Source organism: Colletotrichum aenigma, assembly GCF_013390185.1.
Source record: "Colletotrichum aenigma strain Cg56 chromosome Unknown KSG_Cg56_contig02, whole genome shotgun sequence".
In the NCBI taxonomy this organism is placed as follows: Eukaryota; Fungi; Ascomycota; class Sordariomycetes; order Glomerellales; family Glomerellaceae; genus Colletotrichum; species Colletotrichum aenigma.
Window position 1 is genome coordinate 2,921,694 of NW_023500908.1, and position 18,823 is coordinate 2,940,516.

The following is an 18,823-nucleotide window of genomic DNA, read 5'->3' on the forward strand; positions in this document are numbered from 1 at the left end:
GACGACGTTGTAGATGCGGATGACTTTCATTGTATCAACGTTTTCAAAAGGGATCGCCGAGATCAGTCGGCCAAACGTAGCGCCATGATGGTATTTGCGCTCTCCAACTGTAGACGACTGCACACACAACAACTCCCCTCCCACCCGTACGCCACCCGGTATCACTTCCCTGAAGACTTTTCGAATCCATTTAAGCACGCTTGATCTCCCACTTCAGCTCCTTGATGCTGACTTCCTCGCCGGCCTTTTCGTCATAATCGAACCACTCTCCGTCGGTAAGCTCGATGGCCGTGAACTTGGTGCCCGAATCCGCGCCCTCTGCAAGCCACTCTCCCTCGGGAATGAAGTCAACAAACTCCAGACCTCGGCAGTCGAACTCAATGACCTTTTGTTGCTTGGCGGGCTCTCCCTGCTCATAAGCGGCGGGGGCGGCCTTGATAGAGGCCGAAGACTCGCGCTTGCAGTTCTTGCACTTCCACACAAAGTTGGCCTCCCCTCTGCTACCGCTCATCTCGTTGTTCTCCTGGTTTACAGTGAGTAACTATGCAGTACTTGGGTAGAGGGTTTAACGTACAAATCGGTTGACACCGACGGTCTTGTCGTGGACTTCACGGCACGAGGTACACTGGACTTTGAAAGTGTACCAGAAGGGGTTACCCTCGCTGTCATCGGGGCGAAGGTTCGTGACCCTGTTGAGGTCAGCGAGAGTCAAATCAAGAAGCCAGCGATGGAAAACCTACCCCTCCAGCTCTGCAGTAAGATAAAGGGCGAACATTGTGAATATACTTCTTTTGCCCCTTGTGTCTCACAGGATCAGATGTTTAGAGTGTTTCTTGAGGCTGCAGGGTGCCCCTCTGAGCTCACAGTGAAGCATTCGATGGTGGGGTTGGAGGGGCAGTTGCGTCACTTCTGTAAGCGAAAGGCACGTTTAGCCAAATATTTACCCCCGCTTTATCGCATAAGAGCAATTTTGATATCACCGGATCTTCGATTGGGTCGGGCTCGGCAGCTCGGCCCTTGGAAGGACATTATTTACGCATCAGACCATAATCTCGACGCCGAAGGCCCCCCGACGCCCGCCCGCACCCGCCTTCGAAACGATCAATCGCACTCAATTGGGGCTGCCTTTGCAGCCGGAATGCCGTCAGAATGCAGGCAATCTGGTCCAGAGCGGGCCAGGCGCCTCATTGCGGTTGCAAGGCCTGCTTCAAAGCCGCGGGGGGCATGGTACGACAGTCCGCGACGCGGGTGACGCCCCGGAAACCGACCTTTGGCGAAATGTTCACGGCCTGCTACACGGGCATCATGGCGTCCGCCGCTGTGCTTGACGCGAAGGCCAAGGACGAGCGACGGCTGAGGCTCGAAGAGGAAATCGCGCAGGCGAAGCTGGAGCTCGATAATATGAGGAGGAGCGTGCCGCAAGATGTGAAGCCGGGCGAGGCGCCGCCGGCAAGCTTCGAAAATCGGTATAAGGGCGCGTTATTCGACCACAAGCCGCAGAAGGGCGAGATTGCGGAGTTTTTGAACTCGCTCAGTCATACGGACGGCAGAACGCTTCGCAGGAACGTCGAGATCAAACGCCTGCTGAAGGAACTGGGTTTCGAAAAACCAATCGATGCGTTTGTCGCGCCAGGCGATTTCGGCTACACAGATCCCTTCGCCAAGCTGATCGAGACCAACGACACAGAAACGGACGACTTCCTGATGGACGAAGAGCGACTACAAAATCCGCTGATGAGCCACCGTGCGCCCAAAAACTTCGTTCAACTTCAGATTACAGAAAAGAATATGGGGAGTTTGGTTGATAGGATTGTTGAGGAATCTAGAAACATTTTGGGGCCCAGCGACTGGAATGACCTTCAGGAAGAGGTTGGCCAACTCAGGCAGGGAAACTTGCCGTACTACGAGCGCCAAACCGACATGATTGACGTCAAGAAAAACAGTGCCCAGCTCAACTCCATCATAGGCTCAGTCTTCGCCAGCACAGACTATGACCAACGTACAAAGATTGGCAAGATATGCTATAACCTTTTGGCGTCACCGCAACCGCCCACTACTTTTACATACAACACCCTCATCGCAGGGTTCAACCGCAACGGGCTACATCCTTTGGCCGAGAGAGTAGTACGGTCCTTTTACAACTCCAGAGTCGAACCAACAAGGAAGACGCTGGTCTGTCTGCTGAATCACTTTAAGGGGACTGGTGATGCGAGGGGTTTCTTTGGCGCTATTCACCGCATGACGGGCAAGGATCCACGCGGCATCTGCATACGGAGGAAGGCAATCGAAGAAGTTGAGGAAGATGATCGGTGGCTCACATGGGCAGCGCTGAAGAATGTTGCCATCAACAACGATTACGTGACCGAGCGAGCATGGCTCGACCACGACATGTTCACGGCTATGGTACATGGCTTGCTGAGGTTCGACTACGTGAGACAAGCTGCGGCAGCCTTCGCCGTCGGCCTCAAGCACGGCATCACCTTTAGCGCCGAAACGACCACGCACTTGCTCGAGCAGGTGACATACACCTTGGACACTACCGCTGCACAGCAGCTCCTGCACGCTATTGAGATGAAACCCAAACTCATCGCGCCAGCTTTCGGGGAATACAGGCACCAGAAAGATCTCGCAAGGGGCATTCAAAACTTGATTGACATCTGCCTGCTTGATCGGACGGTGTATTCTGTGACCCCGTGGCTGCGGTGGCTGCGAGTGGACGAGGCCCGGTTAGGAGACGAGACGCAAAGGCGAGGTCTACGCATCGTCAGCATCATGCAGCAGACCAAGAAGTCGCATGTGAAGATTAGGAGTTGGCATCAAGATCTGAACACTATGAAGTCGAAGATCTTCAGCAGGAATCGGTCTGAAGCCGTCTACGCCGCCCGCATGAAGGAGCAAGCTAAAGCGAATGGCAAAGATAAAGCAAAGCGGAAGAGGGCTACGAAGAAGGCAGCGCAAGCTGCGCTGCCCGCACCGTCGACGCAAGAGGAGGCGCCAGAGGAAGTTGCGGCATTTGGAGAGCACGTCTCTCAGCAAGGCATGTGGTGGGAACGGGAAGGACAGCTGGCCGCCGCGAGCAGCCTGCAAGCATAGGAAGACAGGAGCGCGTTTATTTCTAGCATGGCATCTTGGATGAATCAAGATGGCGAACATGTTCATTGGCGCATGCACAGCATGCCTATGGCGAACCTGATATCAGGCACGGGACGCCGGTCATAAAGACCAATTTTCTTGACACATTCAATTAGAACACGATGATGTACAAAGCGACGCGTCAAACTCCTTGCTCTTCGTGATACAATACCGGCACTTTTCTCCGCCATGATCCGGTGTCGTTCCTGTCTCTGCTGTCTCTGCTGTCTTGACCGGAAGTGCAGATTCCAGGAGAGCTTAAAGATCAAGCCAAGACAGCGAAGGATATGCGAGAGCAAGACGGGATGAAATGGAGGAAGAATAATGAGTGCGTGCATAAAGCGTCAATGACACTGCAAGGCCTCAGATTACCTCTCCAATTGATTCTTTCGCGAGAGAATCCAACTTTGGGAACTACTCGATATCATCATGCCCTTCGGCGCGGTGCGTTTGCGGTTCAGGCACCGGAACGGGGAGCCGGCGGGTAGATCATCATCAGCGGAAGAGGCGACAGCCAATGGCAGGCGCGCTGCGATGCACTGTCGTACATGACAGCATATGGTTTGGGGCGATTTCCTTGGCTCAAACGACCTACCTACTGCGTGACTGCGCACCTAACTGCACTGCGCTTCTTTCGCCGTGCCTGTGCCTGGGGTTCTGCCAAGGTACACGCAGCGACAGTGCGCTGGGAAATGCCACACGCAGAGTTGCAGTTCAGAGCGTTCCGCGCCGCAGGGATGAACTATGTTGGTTGCGTGTGGTTGTGGTGGTTACCAGTCGTTTGGAGGGTGCGGGATGGGGTTACGTGTGATATCATTCTGGCAGGCATTCGGTTGCTTAGTTTTCCTCCAGCGCTGACGTTGACCCGGATTGACAGCAGGAAGAGTATACACTATGTAAAGGTAAGAGAGAAATGATAAATGGCAGAGACAAATTGGAAGACGAGATGGAAAGTCAATTTGCAGCCCAGAGTTTTGCACAAGCCGACAGACAGCTGAAGAGAGGGGGAGGGCGTGCCGTGGTCCCAGACGGGGAATTGGCCCGATGGAACCGTTGAAGCCAGCCAGTTGGCTTGTGGTGGTGGAGGTTGACGGTTTTGCGTGATTGAGCGGCGGTACGGATAGTCCATTCGTGAAAAGGTTGAACCTGCCACCGAACTCTGTGCCCCCTTTACCTGTGGCACTGAGGCGACAAGAATGTCACGGTCGTGAGCCGCAAGTCTGGTATTTCCCAGGAACTCGAGAGTCTAAAAAGACTAGCACTGCGTAGTAGACCGGGTCCTTGGTCCCATGTTTGGCCACGGCACCCATTCCCCTTCTACGCAGTAGTGCACTGTAATTAGCCACATGTCTAACGACGTTGCCGTTATTGCCATCGGCCCCCAGTATGACTGATTCACGCACGAGAAGGATTGGCGGCGTCGTTCCGTTCTCCTCTTCGACCTCCACAGGGAGTTGGGGCGGGGTTGTTGAAGAAGAAAAAAGACTCCAGCAGGTGCATCGTGCATCCGAAAGGTTGGCTGATATCGTCACTCGTGTTCCATCCGGGTTTTGCGAGGCCCACCGCGTCGACCAGCCATCCTTCCATCGAACCCATCGTCGACTTGGTCATTTCCATCAGGTCAGTCAGCACTACGGCGCGTTAGCAAGGCAATGGTCTATTCGTGTTTTCCGGACGACCACGATGCCCTCCCTCCTCATGTTCCCCTTCTTTGTCAGGTCCCCCGCCACTGCAAGGCCGGGATGCCGAGGTTTTCCTGGGTTGCCCGTCTCTGCCCAGGTGGCAGCAACAGGACCCCTAAAATTCTAAAACTTGGAACATGCATCGAAGGGAACCAGATCCGGTGTGGAGCCCTCTCCTCCCCGTTCTGCGTGGTCCTTCGCCTTGTGGCCCGCCGCCCGCCGCCGCCGCGGCTGCTGCTGGTCAGTCACAGGAGTTCGTCCGCACCGCACCGCGGAAAAGAATCATTTCGCCGTTGAGTGGGAGGGGACTGGGGTGTTTGGCCATGGGCATTTTTAGCAGCGGTACCTCACGATGGACCTTTCAGCCTGGACGGGCCACGGAGGGCGACCGATGTCGGTTTTCAGGGTCCTTCCCGCCCCCGGAGAGGTCATGAGGACGAACGACCTGACAAGCGTCAAGCGTCGAGGCGGTCAGGAATTTTCTTTCCCACCCTTACGACAGTCAGATGCCGGAAAGGGGGGGATTTGACCACATATCTGTTTTGAGATGGGGGGTGAAAGGGGAGGGGACTACTGCGGTGCGGTGCAGTTCCCACGATGCATCGGTGAGGACGAGATAGGGTGCTGTCTGTCACTGTATGTACCGACACTGGGAGGGAGCAGTGAGTGAGTGAGCTTTGTCAGTTGGTTCTACCCGTCCAGTAGTACGGTACCTTAGCGGAAAGACTGGAAGACCAACAGAGACGCTTGGGAGAGCCACGGTGCGGCGTGCCAAGGATGGGATGGGATGGGCGGGCGATTTGTGCTACACCAACGGCGGGGTGGACATGGACAGGCCGGCCAGCTGAAGCCGCGGTGGAGCGGCAGTCCCGTGACCCCGCGAATCACGAGTCGGCCGCGCTCCACGGGCGGCCAACGGCGGCTTCCCAGTGGCTCGACTCACCGGCGCGATAACGCCACACCCCGAGCTGTCCTTTGCCTTTTTCCCTCTGCTGGGCCCAGTGTGCCAGCCAGTGTGCGCAGTCACGTTCAGAAGGGACTGGCGCTGGGCTGGCGGCGCGGTCGCTACTGTGTCCGACGATTGTACTGTGTGTGTGAGGTGAATGAAGCTGGCTGCTGGTGCCCTGCCTTTTTTTAGGGGGGAAGAGACGGCGGCGCATCCAGAGCCAGGCAGGTGCCGTGGCCGTAGCAGGTACCCCACCGCATCTAATCAGGTGCTGTCCCGAGGACTCGGTAGTCACTGCGCAGCGATTCCCAGGTGACGAGATACACAACGACCGGCGCAGGAATACCTCGGGGCCTGGACCCAGCTACTTGGCCGGCCTGGTGGATGTGAGATGAGCTCACACCTCTTCTTTTCTCTTTTTTGGCATGCTTCCGTCACTTTTCACGTCCGGGTCGGTCTGGTCTGGTCACTGAGCTGTCTGGCTTTCATTCATAATCCCCCTCCAACCCACCGACCGATGCTCCCTGGACCCAGATTGCTGCTTCTCGGCTTCTTCTTTCGATTCTCTGCTGCGTCTTCTGCCTGAGAGATCAAAAAACACATCGTCATCAAATCCTTCAGTCAATCAATGGCGAGCTGGATGTGGAGCTCCTTCGTCCTGCAAAAACCGACAGGATTCTCGTGACTTGCACCTGGAAAACCCCGGGACCGCAGAAAAACAAGAGAAAGAAAGCTTCCTTGACGGAGACACAATTGGCACCTGCCAAAAAACAATCGCAGCTCGGAGCTACGCGCGGAACTCGAAGCTTGGTTGCCTTTGCGCTTCGCTACTACAACAGCCACAACCTCTTCAGACTAACTCCGATACCCCCAAGAAACGACCACCGAGAAAGAAAATGAGCAATTACGGCCTCTAGCCCATCTGCATTTACAGCAGCTGTTCAATTTTCTTCGACCGCGTTGTTCGCTCATCAGCCTTTTGTTTATTTGTCTACGACAGTCATTTTGATATCGATAACGATTCGCACGACCGCTCATACCTACCTGCCGCTGGAACGCCACAATCGTCACCGGGCCCCCTGATAACCGGAAATAGACCCTCATATCATACACCATGAAGTTCAGCAAAAAGTGCGATAAGACTGAAAACAAATTCCATTTGGATAATTATCCCCCGATTTCACAGAGACACTTTTGCTAACACGCATGGCAGCCTACCCCGCAACCAAGTCCCCGAGTGGGCGGCCTTTTACATCAACTACAAGGGCCTCAAGAAGCTGATCAAGGCTGCCGCCCAGTCGGCCAGGAATGGAGAGAAGGTGGACTTAGCAGGTTCGAGCCGGACCGGACTGTGATGATGGATGCGCCGTTCAAGACCCCTAACCATGTGTGTTTTTCTTTGCAGAATTCTTCTTCGCCGTGGACCGCAACCTCGAGGACGTGGGCGCCTTCTACAACCGCAAACTCCATGAGAGCGTCCGCCGTCTCAGCCTCCTGCGCGACCGCTATGGCCGCGTCCCCGACGTCGTCTCCAACCTCGACGATGACGAAATCGAGGAGCTCATGGCCGCCCTGTTCGAGATGCGCGTGCAGGTGCGCAACCTGAGCTGGTTCGCCGAGATCAACCGCCGCGGCTTCGTCAAGATCACCAAGAAGCTCGACAAGAAGCTCCCCGCGGCCGCCTCCCAGCACCGCTACATCTCCACAAAGGTCGACCCCTTGCCATTCGCCCAGAATGTGACGACAAGTCGTCTGATGGCCGAGATCAACAAGTGGCTGTCTGCGCTGGGCGACGCCCGCAACATTGACGATTCCAGATCCGACAGGTCGGTGCGGTCGCTGGGCCGCGTGTCGTCTAAGGCGATGTTGACGCTGTCGCAAACCCTGGTCGACACCTTGGACCAGGCGATTCGCAACGACAATGTTGAGTCTCTGAAGGTTGGTTTGGAGGAGAGTAATGTCCTTGGCGAGCACGCCTCTCAGAGCCTGCTCCTCAACCTGCTGCAGCGTTCCATCGCTGCGAGATCAAAGGCGAGCATTGCATACATTCTCGACCAGCTTCCTTCGCTTCATGAGGTTGATGACATCAATGAGCGGAACTGCATTCACCGTCTCGTCATTCATATCGGTCGCACCAGATCCAACGACCCCGATAATGAGCCGAAATCCTACCCCTTCCCGATCGGCACTCAGTTCACCTCTCATGACCTTCAGCCAGCCACCTCCTCCCAAACGGTCACACCCCGCGCGCTCAACCAAAATGAGACCAAGCTTCTTGGAAAGGACGACGAGGCCGTCCAGATCCTCATGTACCTCCTCGACTCCCTCAAGCCCGAGCACCGACAGGCGCTCAGCAGCAGGGACTCGTTCGGCCGCATGCCGCTGCACTACGCCGCCCGCTTCGGCTTCGTCGTCGTTTGCCAGATTATCATGGCCAAGATGCAGGAGTGGGGCCAGTTCAACGTTGAGAACGGCATTGATGCCCCCGAGTGGCAGGACAACGATGGCTACGCGCCTCTGCACCTGAGCGTCGTGGGCGGTCACCCCCTGACTACAAAGGCGCTGCTCCAGGGTGAGAACTGGCAGGGCGTCAGCGTCAAGAAGGCCGAGATGAGAAAGACGGTGTCCAAGTCTGGCGCCGTCCTGGCCATGGCCACCAAGTCGAACTACAAGGTCATCGTTGAGATGCTCGTCGAGGCCGGCGTGGATATCAACTGGCAGGATAAGACGGGTGAAACCGCTCTCCATCTTGCATCCCGCTTCGGCCACGATGAGATTGCCAATGTGCTCCTGAAGGGCACTGATGAGCAGAAGGCTGATTTGGAGATTGGCGAGAACTCATATGCCTGGACGCCCCTTCACGTTGCGGCGGTCGACGGCCACCTGTCTGTGGCGCAGTTGCTCGTTGACGCCGGAGCTGAGGTCGCCAAGGCTGATTCTTCAGGCTGGACTGCCAAGGAGCACGCTGCGCTGCGTGGCCACCTTGACATTGCTCGACTGCTCGCGACCCACCCTGCCGCCGACCTCGTCCAAACCACCAAAGAGCTCAAGGTCAATGGCGACCACTCACGCTCGTCGTCTCCTGAGAATAACACTTCTCTCGACGGTCGCAAGTCGAACGGTGCCCCCCGCCCTCTAGAGCCAGTCAAGACCTTCGGTCATCGCTACCTCACCGACAAGAGCATGGTACTGGTTAGCCTGGGTTCAATGGACATGCGGAAGAACATCGAAGCAGTCAAGCTTGACCGCGTTCCCCTTACTGAGGCCCACTTGACGGAGCTGGACACGGCTCTTTCCATCGTGGTCTCGGCTAGTGGCGCTCAAGGCGAGCCGACTATCGTCGACCTTCCCGTCCACGAGAACGTCTCGACAGAGCCGATCGTCTTCCAGGCCGCGGACCCCTCCAAGGTCAAGATCATGTTCGACATTGTCCCAACTTACTCTGGAAATGAGAAGAACAAGATTGGACGTGGTGTTGCCCTTCTCTCCTCCATCAAGCCCACCATCGGCGCCAAGCGCATGAATCTCCAGGGCGACGTCTGCGTGCCCATCCTGGCCAGCAACTTGGACGTCATCGGCACTGTCAACTTCAACTTCCTCGTAGTTACCCCCTTCTACCACCCCAACATGGAGATCAACTCCCAGCAGACCTACTGGAAGAAGCTTGCTACAACGATGGTCATCGGTCACCGCGGCATGGGTAAGAACCTGACGAGCAACAAGTCTCTCCAGCTCGGAGAGAACACGGTACCTTCTTTCATCGCAGCAGCCAACCTAGGCGCCCAGTATGTCGAGTTTGACGTGCAGCTCACAAAGGACCATGTCCCAGTCATCTACCACGACTTCCTTGTCAGCGAGACGGGCATTGATGCCCCTGTGCACACACTCACCCTGGAGCAGTTCCTCCACATCAACCCTGACTCCAAGCGCTCTAACGGCAATGGCGTGAACGCAAACGCAGTCAATGAAAGCATTGAAAGGGTCCGCAACAATGCCCCAGGCCCCAGACAGCGGTCTTTGTCCATGGGCTACGCCGGCGAAGGCCTCACCGGCAGCGGCAACAACCTCGAGGAGCGCATGAAGCACACCCGCGACTTCAAGACCAAGGGCTACAAGGCCAACTCGCGCGGCAACTTCATCCAGGCCCCCTTCGCCACCCTCGAGGACCTCTTCCGCCAGCTGCCCGAGCACATCGGCTTCAACATCGAGATGAAGTACCCCATGCTCCACGAGAGCGAGGAGCAGGAGATGGACACCTACGCCGTCGAGCTCAACTCCTTCTGCGACACCGTGCTGTCCAAGGTGTACGACCTTGCGGGTAACAGGCACATCATCTTCAGCTCCTTCAACCCTGACATCTGCCTGTGCCTCAGCTTCAAGCAGCCCTCGATCCCCATCATGTTCCTGACCGACGCCGGCACGTGCCCCGTCGGCGACATCAGGGCGTCGTCGCTGCAGGAGGCGATCAGATTTGCGAGCCGCTGGAACTTGATCGGTATCGTTAGCGCCGCTGAGCCGCTCATCAACAGCCCTCGCCTGGTTAGGGTCGTCAAGGAGAGTGGTCTGCTGTGCGTCAGTTACGGAACGCTGAATAACAACCCCATTATGGTCCAGGTAAGATAATATTCCTTTTTCCTCTTTGGATGACTTCGAATGCTGACCGTCAACAGCGCCAAGTAAAGGAGGGCATAGACGCCGTCATTGTAGACAACGTGCTCGCCATCAGAAAGGGGCTCACGACCAACGAGGAGGCCTCGAATGGCCAGTCGCTGGAGGAGGGATCGGAGGGCGACTCGTCTTAAACAAAAACAAGAAAAGGCTTTTTCGGTTTCGACAGTACGGAAACTTAAGAAACAACAATTACAACAACAACAAACTTGCATGGCGTAGCGTTTTGGTGGGAAATTAGGCATCATGCTGAAGTCCCGAGAGAGGACTGGCCTTTCAACATTACAGGTGGATGAGGCATTGGGGCTTAAACATGCCCCCTATGGTTTCAATGGATGAATAGTAAGCCGATCATGATAGGAAAGATATCACGGACGGCCCAACAAACATGAGAGCCGTCCCAGAGTCTGCATATTTAGTTCGAATCCTCTTATTGATATGTGGCAGCGCGACGGCACAGACGCTGGCGTTGTCATCTAGACATCGTGAAAGTGACACCATAGTAAGCTTATACCATGTTTAAATGTAGGCTCGTATGAAGCGAGAGGTTGCCTGTCTCATCTGCAAACGTTTGAACACTCGCCCCTCCTAAGGCGACTCAATTCAAGTAGCTAGTCATCAATCATCAAGTACAAAAGACACAGCGCATACGCAAGTACAAAAGAAACCTAAATTCCTCCTCGTCATGTGGCCATACAAAACCATTGTACAACCCAGTCACAACATACATGAGATTCATTCTCGCAAGTGCTACATATCCCTTAGAAACACCTTTATGACCGCTTGAGCTTCCCAAAACTGTCGTCAATTCCTTCACCTGTGTGGCCGCTTGAACTGCTGAAAACTGTCGTTAACCTACCAAAACAACGCGGACTTGCCGCTCTTTCTAAGTGAAGAAACTCGCCGCTTAATCTCTTCAACAGAAGAGACTCGCTGCTTATTCTCTCTTTAGACAACTCTCCGTCCCTCTATACAATATCGCAAGCTCAAGTGCCAGCAAATCCGAATCCATATTTGAAAGGTAGCAGACAGGAGCAAACCTCTCAATCACAGACACCCTCTTCGTCGAAGGTGCCTCAAGTGTTCATCTTTGTTGTAGGTCTCGTCACCACATCGTCCACAAACATATTGCTGCGCAGAAGACTTGGCGTGGCACGGTCGTCGCCTCTCAAGGTGTCGAGTGTGATTGTCCTGGCGAGGGTCTGACTTGCCACAACGGCCGCATCTATACTGCCCATCTTCTGCGTTGTGTAGTTGGCCATGATAATGGCGAAATTCGAGATCTCGAATGGATGGATAGCCGACGTCCAAACAGCCCCGTTCGCAGCGGTAGCGGTGGGCCTTGTCGTCATGAGCACGGAGATCCTCCACGTTGTTAAATTCCTTGTCTTTACACGGTGCTACATGACACACAAAGCTTGGTTTCTCGGCGCTTGCGGGGCGGACTGTGTTGGATGTGCGCAGGAGTTCCTTGGAAGACGTGGCTGAGCCATCTAGAGATTGAGTTGCGACTTTGCAAAGTGCGCTCGGTTCGCGTGGAGACGTTTCCTGTCTTTCTGGTTCGTTTTGCTGGTTCATAAAGGTGTGTTCATCAACCTTTGTCAACGATGAGACATTGGTGCTCAAGCATGGAGGCACTCGCAACTGATTGTTGCTGAGCTGTCGAGGGTCTATGCATGTTTGCGTCCAGTCGCCTGGGTATCGGCGGAAATACGCATTCTGGAGACATTCGGCATCCACGAATGGTCCGATCGAAGGCCACCAATCCTCATCGACGTAGACGTCAGAATCATTATTCAAATGGTTGATTTGGCTTTCGTCGGGATATCTAGACGATAGGGAGAGTTCATCATCATGTGCGAGGTAACTGGGGTTACTCTGCGTTAAACGATGACCATTTTGACTCTCCTGAATGGGTAATCCGCGGGAAGTTAATCCCGCGAACACCAAGCAAACAAGGAGAGTCTATCTGCTGATGTCGCTGCCAAATCGTTAGCGTTATTGGTGAAAGGGATCCCTTTACTTACGCCCCCTCAGCACAGTAGGATTCAAGTAACTGTGGCTGCGAAGGAAAAAGTTACGAAAAGATTGTGATTCCTTCGCTCCCTCGAAGGACAAGCGACCAGTCGGATGACAGCTTGTCTTCTTGCTGTCCGGTTCCCAGGTCCCTTAAGAGCCTTGAGCTGGTCTCAGGTTTGGAGGCTGAAAATAAGCCAAGACCGTCAACGGTCTAGACCAAGGGCGTGATCGCCGCCGATCGAAGTAAATGTACAATTTTGATACGTTGAAGCTTTCCCGACTTCGCTTGAAGGCGACTAGCAAGTTGAGGCCAAGCCAATCACAATACAGAACGTTGCAGCTTTAGCGTCGCGCGTAGCATGCGGGATGCCGCCGTTACACTGGTCGAAGTGTGTGACAGTGGACGAACTGGGCAGCTGAGAGTGCGTAGCCTTCCTGATAGCGTACAAGTACGGCTGAGACAGGAATTTGGGTGGCACTTTGAAGTCTTCTTGAGAGGACTTCGATGCCTGGCTTGCCCAGACTGCACCAAACCTCGACTAGAGCCGTTACCTATTGGGTAACACACCGCATCTGAAGATACGAGGCAAAGGCCTTCTCCTTGGCAATGGGTCATTTTCAGCTTTTAGCCTTACTTTGGTCACCTTGATTAAGGTTGGACACAGTAAAATAGGACAAAGCTTTGTGATTCTGCCATTAGGAGCAGAAGCTCATCAGTCCCAGCTCCAGAGTCTTTTACCCAGACCTCCCGGGATGTCATCATCAACAGGGTGGAAATCATGCTAACCCCTTAGGATGAAAGGAGCAGTAACGAAATAGGTTGTGTAAAGGAAAGAGGCCTCCGCTTTCAAGTTATAGCAAAAAGTCGGGCTGATGTCCCAAAGGAGTTCCAGCCTTTCAACATTACCTAGTTGAACTTCAGAAAGGATCAGGATTCCCAGAGAATTCGATGTCAGTGAACATCACAAAACACCTCTTCGCTTTTGAGTTGCTTTCACTGGTACTGCTACCACTGTGTACTAAACTCCGACCTCATTGGGCGTCATCACTTTTGGCCAGTGCCGATTCCGATTCATTGTTTCGAGCTTTCTGGCGATCCACGACAATGTAGTATTGAGCCTTGATCACTGCTTGATCACTGCTTGATCATTTACGCTCAAAAGGTCTATCCGAATCACATCTTTTGTGGCTAATGTGATGCCCAAAAGAGCTGGCTTTGGCAAAATTAGCAGCGTATGGTAAGATGCAGCATAATGAAGTGTAACCTATTTCGAATAACAGAATCCTTCAACCAAAATAAAAACACCTGCGAGATATATTGTTGTTACATACATGGCAGAAGTTCCTTCTTGAGCGGCCGTACTCCAGCCCTCCCATCCGGATGCCTCAGTCCTCAAGTCAAGTTTTCACTGACAGGATGCCGTACAGAACTTAAGTCGGAAATCAAAGTAATCAAAGCCGGAAACCCATTCCTACGCCTTGCCCCTGATGGCAGATGGTCAAATGAAACAGAATTATGCCAGCTACACCCGCGACCTTGAACATCCTCATAGAGGCGTCAAATTCAAGCGAAGCATTCCCGTTGTCGTCTCAGGGTGTCTCAGAATTATGAACGGGCGACAATTCGTCACCGCTGGCAAGCTTTCCTTCCTCGTCAACCGCCCTGTCGATTTCGCAGACAAGTCGACCGCCAAACACGAAGAAAACTTCAACCGTAACAGGCTCTGATGTAGGTGCAAAATACATCCGCGAACGAACCCTGAAAGGGTTGGCTCTCATGATGTTTGGTCATGAACGGGTAGTAAATCGCTACCTCTGGAAAAGTCCTTTGACTTAACCGTGACATGCCCGAGTTACAAAGATAACGTAAGCCATCTTACAGTAGAGTTCTGGATGGATGGCATGGTGCCACCGCTGGTCGATTCTTCTGCTTGGAGGCGACTACTGTTGAAAAAGCCATGGTTGTGCTGAGGAGGAAAAAGTCAGTCAGCCTTAACATACTTCTGAGCCTGAGGTGACTGCAATCTCAAACACGGCAAATAAAAGTAAACCTGTCATTGTTGACTGTTCGTCTCACACCCCCTCCTATTACCAAGATGATCCAAATGTTGCTGCTTATCGTAAGTTGCATGGTTGCATCGTCCACATGTGTATGCTGTCGCCCGCGGGTTGGCACGACACGGTCGCTTCCTGACGAGATGACGAGTATGATTATCCTGGCGGAATTCAGACTTGCCACAGCGACCACATCTGTACTTGCCGGTTCCCATGTCGTGGATGGGACCACGGTGTCGGGAGTTGAGATCACGAATGGATGGAAACCCAACGTTGGGGCATGCTTCGCAGCGGTATTTGTGTGCCTCAGCTTTGTGGGTGTTCAAGGCATCTAGGCTGCCGAAGCCCCTTTGCTGGCATGGAATAACGTTGCAGAAATGGCTGGAGTTTGTCGCTGGTGGTGTGGTTTCTGGCGTTGAATGAACCACGGACGCATGCGATCGGAAGGGTCCTGCGGAAGCGTTGTCCACATATGAGACTTGCGATATGAAGGCAGAAGTGAGCGATGTAACGAGGTAATCTTGAGGGGGTAAGTTGAGAGTGAAGTAGGACTCTATCAACTGGTGTTGGTTTGCCTCGATTTGAGGTGTTTGAGGCCGTTGCACGGAAATGAATCCACCATCCTCATCAACGACAGAACTTTGATGACCGTCCAAGACGCCGTCAAACATGCTTTCTGGAAACTCGACTGTTGCATCAATGTCGCTCTTGATACATAACAACCGAGGATCCTCCAGACATTTGACATTGATGTCTGTTCCGATCCAGGGCCACCAATCATCATCGGGGCTGGGCGTTGAGTCGTTCTGTCGTTGTGTGATGTGTTCTTCGCGAGAAGATGACGAGCTCGAGAAAGCATGTCCATGATCCTTTGCGCGGCTGGAAGAACTCTCGATTAAATTACGACCATGATGTTCCCACTGAATGGGACGCTTGCGGGCTCAAGGTCCCGCAAACAGCCCGAACAGGGAGACTGAGTGTTGTGCGCTCTGTCACAACAACCTTATTAGAACCCTACCCCTTTTCGCATACCAATAGAAAGAGGAAGTCTTACCAGAAAGAACGAGACTCAAGAGGTCTGCGCAGTATTTTGGCAACAAATGTTGCCCTGCCAATGCTTGCTCAGGAAGAGCACAGCAGCCGTGAAGTCATAGAATGTCAAAAGATCTCGGCGGGACTTCAGCACGATTTAAACGCGAGCTGTCAGCTGGTCTCGACCTTGAAAAGTGTGCCACACCAGCTACGCCAAGAGGCATGGTGGCTGTCGCAAGCCTATCCCACCTGGTATTCGACATCTCGCTCAAGGTAGTTTGCAAGTCCAGCAAATCATGACAATTTGCAGCTGAGGCCCAGCCAGTGGCAATATCACACAACATGCATATATGCTTGAGCCCAAATATTCCTGGAAACGCCATCCTTGTCAAAGCGAACCATTCAGCCTTGCTACATCTAGAAGTTGTGCAAGCAGAACCGCCTGACGATTGGAAGGGTTTTGATGCTGAAAGAAGAGGGGAAATCAGCCCCCGAAGACAGCCTGATTCATCTTCGTCTTGCTTGGCCTCAAAGTAGAAAAGGATCTTCGCCCTGTCCGTTGGCTTTTGCTCAAATCCAAGCCGCCGGTGTAACACTGATCCTAATTACGGAATAGTACATGCGTGTAAGCTGAGGCCGAGCGAATCAACGAGGAGAGATGCCATGCGTTGGCACGACGTTTGAAGGGGCTTAGATGACCATCTCCTACTGGTCGCCTGATCAGACTGAGATGGCTGGCGGTGATATGTGTACGTTAAAAATGCGACCACTTTGCCATAAAAGGCTTGTGTGAGTTCAAACCCCCTTAGGCTGTGAATATCGATTCTTCATACGTTTGAAAACTGCAATAAAACTTTTTTCGGATAGCTGCGGCTAAAGCAACAAGCCCCAGTTGTGATCGCATCCAGTCGTCATAAGCCCTCGACCTAAAGACAAATCATGCAAACCATTCGAGAATTCGAACACAACCGTATTTTCGATGCTTGTTTTAAGCTTTCGCAATGTCATGGAAGATACCCAAACCATGGGCATCAATACCGAATCCCTCGATATCATGATTCGCTTTCTTATGCGACATCGGGAAAGGAACGTTCCCGAGCCGTTCACTATCTAATAGATGCGTTTTTGTCACGTAAACATTTAACGACACCTTGGAAGATCGTTGAAGAGTAAGTCTTACCAGTCATAGCCATGAACCTGCTATTTTTTGGTACCATGTCGTAAATTCGATCCCTGTCTTCTTTCAGCACTGCGAGTAGCACAGGCTTCAATATTATTGCCAAAAAAAATAATGCTGGCAGATCTGTCTTGTTTTCCATCTAGAAAAGAATGATAAACCATTATGCTAACAAAACATAGATCAACATGGCCATTTTTGACTGTTGGACAGCTTTTGAGTCGGCATGAGGGACAGAAAGAGTGCAGTCATTATCATTGGGAGATGGACTGCCTTCATTGCGATAGGAATCGAAGTTGGCTTCTCTTGGAAGTAGACCAGGCTTGGTTGTTCTACAACGAGTGCCAAGGCTGGGAGATCTATCATAAGAGCCAAGGCTGGAAACCCCATGAAAAATCATGGTTTGACCGTCTATTGCATACCGATCCTTTGTTCTATTTCAGCCTTAAGGATCTGCAGTTCTCCTCGGATCGTCTCTGGCGATCGGACCACAACTTAGATCGCCTGCAGCGTGCATATCTATTCTCAATAGAGCTAGCAGAACACGACCAGAAGAGACGGAGGCCGCCTCATCACTTTCCGAAACATTATAGTGAGGCAAGAGAACTCACTCGAATGTTCGACAAACTCAGAATACCTGTTCATCGGCAATTGAAGTCATTTGATGCACTCCAAAGCGCCCGTCGTGCATCAAACGTTTGGCCCAGCTCTGAATACGGCACCGAAGCGTCAAATCGCATGTGGTCCAACAAAATCGGCATTTCATCTATGACGAAAAGTTTCCTTGACATCGGAAGCCTTGACAATACGTCTTAGCGGCAAATCAGACATCGCAATTTGGAAGAATTGCAATGGCTCCAGCAAAGAATGGAGGAGATGCCCTGTGGTCAAGCATAATTCCAAAGCGCTCGACACCTCAGATCTAGAAACCAAGCATGGACGCGACTTAGGCTGTTGGGCCCAGGCTAGCATCTCAGTTCCTGTGGCGTGTCTCAAAGCGCAAAAGGGGTTCCGTCAGCACCAGCGATCCAAATCCAAGCGACTTCGTTCGCAACAGAAACGGCAAGAGAGGAGCATGAAGCAAAAGAATGCCGCAAGAAATCACATTTGGTATGTGTGTATCAGTCATGGGCACAAAGGACGTCAAACCACTGACCAGCTACCAACGATGGTCCAAGTTTTGACGATGACGAAGAGAACATGGTGGCCTTGAATCATCCCCGCGCTTTGAGTGAAAGGTTTCACACCGTCTTAAAAAAGATGAGTGCCGATTGGAATGAATCTAAAAACTCGTCCAAAATTCTCCTCCCTTCAGAAAACTTCATCGGAACGATTTTGGGAGGACAGTTCCAATTCGGTCATCTTATACGGTCTGAGAAATTCGCTGATGTTTACGAGGTGACGCCTCTAATCTCTGTTACCGATGGACCTATGGAAGCCTTAGCCTACGATATGAGGATGAGCGTGAAGGGAATCAAAAGAGACATCAGTCACAAGGCACCCTTTGTTTTGTGCCAAATTGACCAGTCGGGTAAGAAGTACCTGGTTTATCACGTTCTTGACCGGCAGAAACATGAAGCCGGTAAACAGAAGGCAAAGAAGAAGAGGCGAGAAAAGCAACGAAAAGGAGATTACCATCAACACGACGACCCAGCGGGAGTCTACTCCGAGCCATTTCTAGAGACTTATACGAGCGATTCGCCTCTTCCCATCTCAAAAGACCATTTCAGGCCGTTCAATGAAGCTGGATCACTTCCAAAGATGGCGAATTCCATCCAGAAAACCAACAACAGGAATATCATTCGAATGAAGCCCTCTGAGAACCCCAAAGTCAACGATAACTCAAGCCATTTGAGTCAAAAAGCTACGAAAGCGGGCTCTTTGGTGACATCGACGCCCAAAGTGATGGAATCTCACTGGGAACTATTGCAAAACTCGCATCTTTCCCTACCAGCCACTACGTCTAGTCGATGGAACTCGAAGGAGCTTCTGGGAACGACATGCCAGTCATTGGCAGAGAAATTACATGGGGGTATATCTGGCGCATACTTGAAGCAGCTAGAAGTGGCGGTCATCGCTCTCTATTACCGTTCACAAGCATGTTTCCAACTT

General features: G+C 52.7%; 4 protein-coding genes across 4 annotated transcripts; 2 read left to right on the forward strand and 2 right to left on the reverse strand.

The window, feature by feature from the left end:
* Positions 1 to 190: 190 nt before the first annotated feature.
* On the reverse strand, positions 191 to 775 carry CGCA056_v002846 (UPF0587 protein; the record flags this gene model as incomplete). The annotated part of the gene is made up of 3 exons (XM_037318103.1): positions 191 to 523; positions 575 to 689; positions 741 to 775. 3 exons carry the CDS (start codon positions 773 to 775, stop codon positions 191 to 193), a joined length of 483 nt encoding a protein of 160 aa, XP_037183084.1.
* A 374-nt stretch (positions 776 to 1,149) lies between these two features.
* On the forward strand, positions 1,150 to 3,093 carry CGCA056_v002847 (uncharacterized protein; the record flags this gene model as incomplete). Its single annotated transcript, XM_037318104.1, has 1 exon — positions 1,150 to 3,093. One exon carries the CDS (start codon positions 1,150 to 1,152, stop codon positions 3,091 to 3,093), a length of 1,944 nt encoding a protein of 647 aa, XP_037183083.1.
* A 1,294-nt stretch (positions 3,094 to 4,387) lies between these two features.
* Positions 4,388 to 4,728, reverse strand: CGCA056_v002848 (uncharacterized protein; the record flags this gene model as incomplete). Its single annotated transcript, XM_037318105.1, has 2 exons — positions 4,388 to 4,449; positions 4,536 to 4,728. The coding sequence occupies 2 exons, from the start codon at positions 4,726 to 4,728 to the stop codon at positions 4,388 to 4,390; spliced, it is 255 nt and encodes an 84-aa protein (XP_037183086.1).
* A 2,146-nt stretch (positions 4,729 to 6,874) lies between these two features.
* Positions 6,875 to 10,562, forward strand: GDE1 (Glycerophosphocholine phosphodiesterase GDE1; the record flags this gene model as incomplete). Its single annotated transcript, XM_037318106.1, has 4 exons — positions 6,875 to 6,891; positions 6,974 to 7,092; positions 7,166 to 10,374; positions 10,431 to 10,562. The coding sequence occupies 4 exons, from the start codon at positions 6,875 to 6,877 to the stop codon at positions 10,560 to 10,562; spliced, it is 3,477 nt and encodes a 1,158-aa protein (XP_037183085.1).
* Positions 10,563 to 18,823: the final 8,261 nt, after the last annotated feature.